Source organism: Saprolegnia parasitica (assembly GCF_000151545.1).
Source record: "Saprolegnia parasitica CBS 223.65 unplaced genomic scaffold supercont2.99, whole genome shotgun sequence".
Taxonomy (NCBI): domain Eukaryota; phylum Oomycota; class Saprolegniomycetes; order Saprolegniales; family Saprolegniaceae; genus Saprolegnia; species Saprolegnia parasitica.
In genome coordinates this window covers 38,831-40,700 of record NW_012156493.1, presented here as the reverse complement: position 1 = coordinate 40,700, position 1,870 = coordinate 38,831, and the positions used below count along the sequence as shown (strand labels likewise).

Sequence of the window (1,870 nt, the reverse complement as noted above, 5' to 3'; positions counted from 1 at the left end):
TCGTGGGTAACACGAGCGCCCGTGTCAATGGACCCGACGACGACGCCCTGTCCACGGTAGCCCTTGGCCCACACCTCAGGCGCCTGGATAATGTTGAGGCCCCATTCCGTGGTGTTGGCAGCAACGGCTTCGGAAGTTGAGATCTCGGAGGTGATGAGGCGGCCCATGGCTTCGGGGCGGACGAAGGCAACCTCGGGCAGCTTCGCGAGAGCATTGATAAGGTCCTTCTCGGCGCTCTTGATAAAAAGTGCGTTGCTGATCCAGAGCTGCGTAGGCTCGGCCGTCGACTCAAGCTTGGAGCTCTGGATGAGCTTGAGGGCGGATGCTTGCGCCGAGGCGGCGTGGTCGACGAGGGTCGACCGGACGAGCTCGCCGCGTTCTGCACGCGACGCCAACGACGACGCCTCGAGCTTTGGTGCGGCAAGCACCTCTTCGGCTGTGCCCTTGAACTCGACGATGATGTTTTGAGCAACCGTGGATGACTCGAGCTTCTGAAGAAGCTTGGGGTGGATCTTGGAAACGTCGGCGCCAACGACACCAGCGACGACACCAGCGATGAGTGCGCGAGCGACAAAGACCATGATGCTTTCTTTGTGGCGAATTGAATAATATGAGTTGATGCCCGCGAGCAAGGCTTATACATTCTCAGATACGAGCCAAATCAGATCCGATTTGTGTTCTCAGGTATTGCGCATCAGAAAATTGACAGGTGGCGGTATCCAGAGCCCTCGAATCCATGAGTCCCACATCGACTTCGGCTATACACGGTATGTCAACATTGTCGAATGTCTACGCACGAGACCTTGCTCTGGATGACATACAATATGAGTATCAACAATAGCTTTCTTGCGTTTTCTTCCAACCTAAGACGCTTGAACAAAGCATGGGTCATTAGACTGCAGTGTATCTTGTCGATAGGCTTTCTACGCGAGTCTTCACGTGGGCGTCTGTGTCTAAGCCATCATCTGACAACTGCAAAGCTGGTGCGGTTCGTACAATAGCTCGTTGTGATGGAAAATTCTAGAGTACTGGTAGCATTACGGTAGCAACGACAAACGAGCCTAAAATGCTAAAATGCACCCCTGCTAAAATCACAGCAACGATGCAACAAGGCTGTGAATCTGCAGCGTTCGGGTGTTGCATTGACCGTGCGTATCGCGATGCACTTCGAGTTTTGGCACAACCACGGAAGCGTTAGAAGCTACTCGGTAGGACGGCGAGCCTAATCTGATTTGTTGGGATTAGATCGAGTAAACCCATGTAACGTTTGAGAGTGGCAGTACGTTGTCTGGTACGTCGTGCGGCCAATAGCAACCGTGAGGAAATGATGCGCCAGTTTACCGGTACTGTGCCTGCCATGCCCAAAGATGATAAAAGAGATATTGGGGGGGGGTGGTTTTGTTTATAATAACACCTATTATAGTTTAGTCTATCCAATACGGGTAATACGTTCACGATCAGACCAGGGGTCCAATGTACCCTGGCTCGAGCCGTACAATTGAGGAAACGTCGGTGCACACTCGTCAAACAAAATAATTTTACCAAAGCAACATTTCAAAGCGATCCACACGTTTGCTCATGATATCAGTCGATAGACAGTACACCAACTCCCACATATATACTAGTATATATGAACGTTAACGTGTTTCGCGTTATCTTCGTTGTTACAAAGAGTTCGCATACGTAGAGACTAGCAATCTCCTTCTTCATTCGCTCACCCGGCCGTGGCTGCGCAGGCGGCGGCGCGGGGGCTCGTTTTGCTCTTCTGTGGTCGTCCGGGGGCGCTTGTGGCCGCGGGTGAGGCCCATGACAACTCGCTGTGTTAAGGTCTTCGAGGTTTTGCCGTTCGGCGGCAGAGCTACGCAGTTTG

General features: G+C 52.3%; 1 protein-coding gene across 1 annotated transcript in view; it reads right to left on the bottom strand.

Annotated features, from left to right (window-relative positions):
- SPRG_21155 (hypothetical protein) overlaps positions 1 to 581 on the bottom strand; it is a gene marked incomplete at both ends in the record, with an annotated part of 4,216 nt that extends 3,635 nt beyond the window's left edge. The window contains one exon of the mRNA XM_012352450.1: positions 14 to 581. Within this exon, the coding sequence (XP_012207840.1) occupies positions 14 to 581 (568 nt within the window). The remainder of the gene's footprint in view (positions 1 to 13) is intronic.
- Between the last annotated feature and the right edge of the window lie 1,289 nt (positions 582 to 1,870).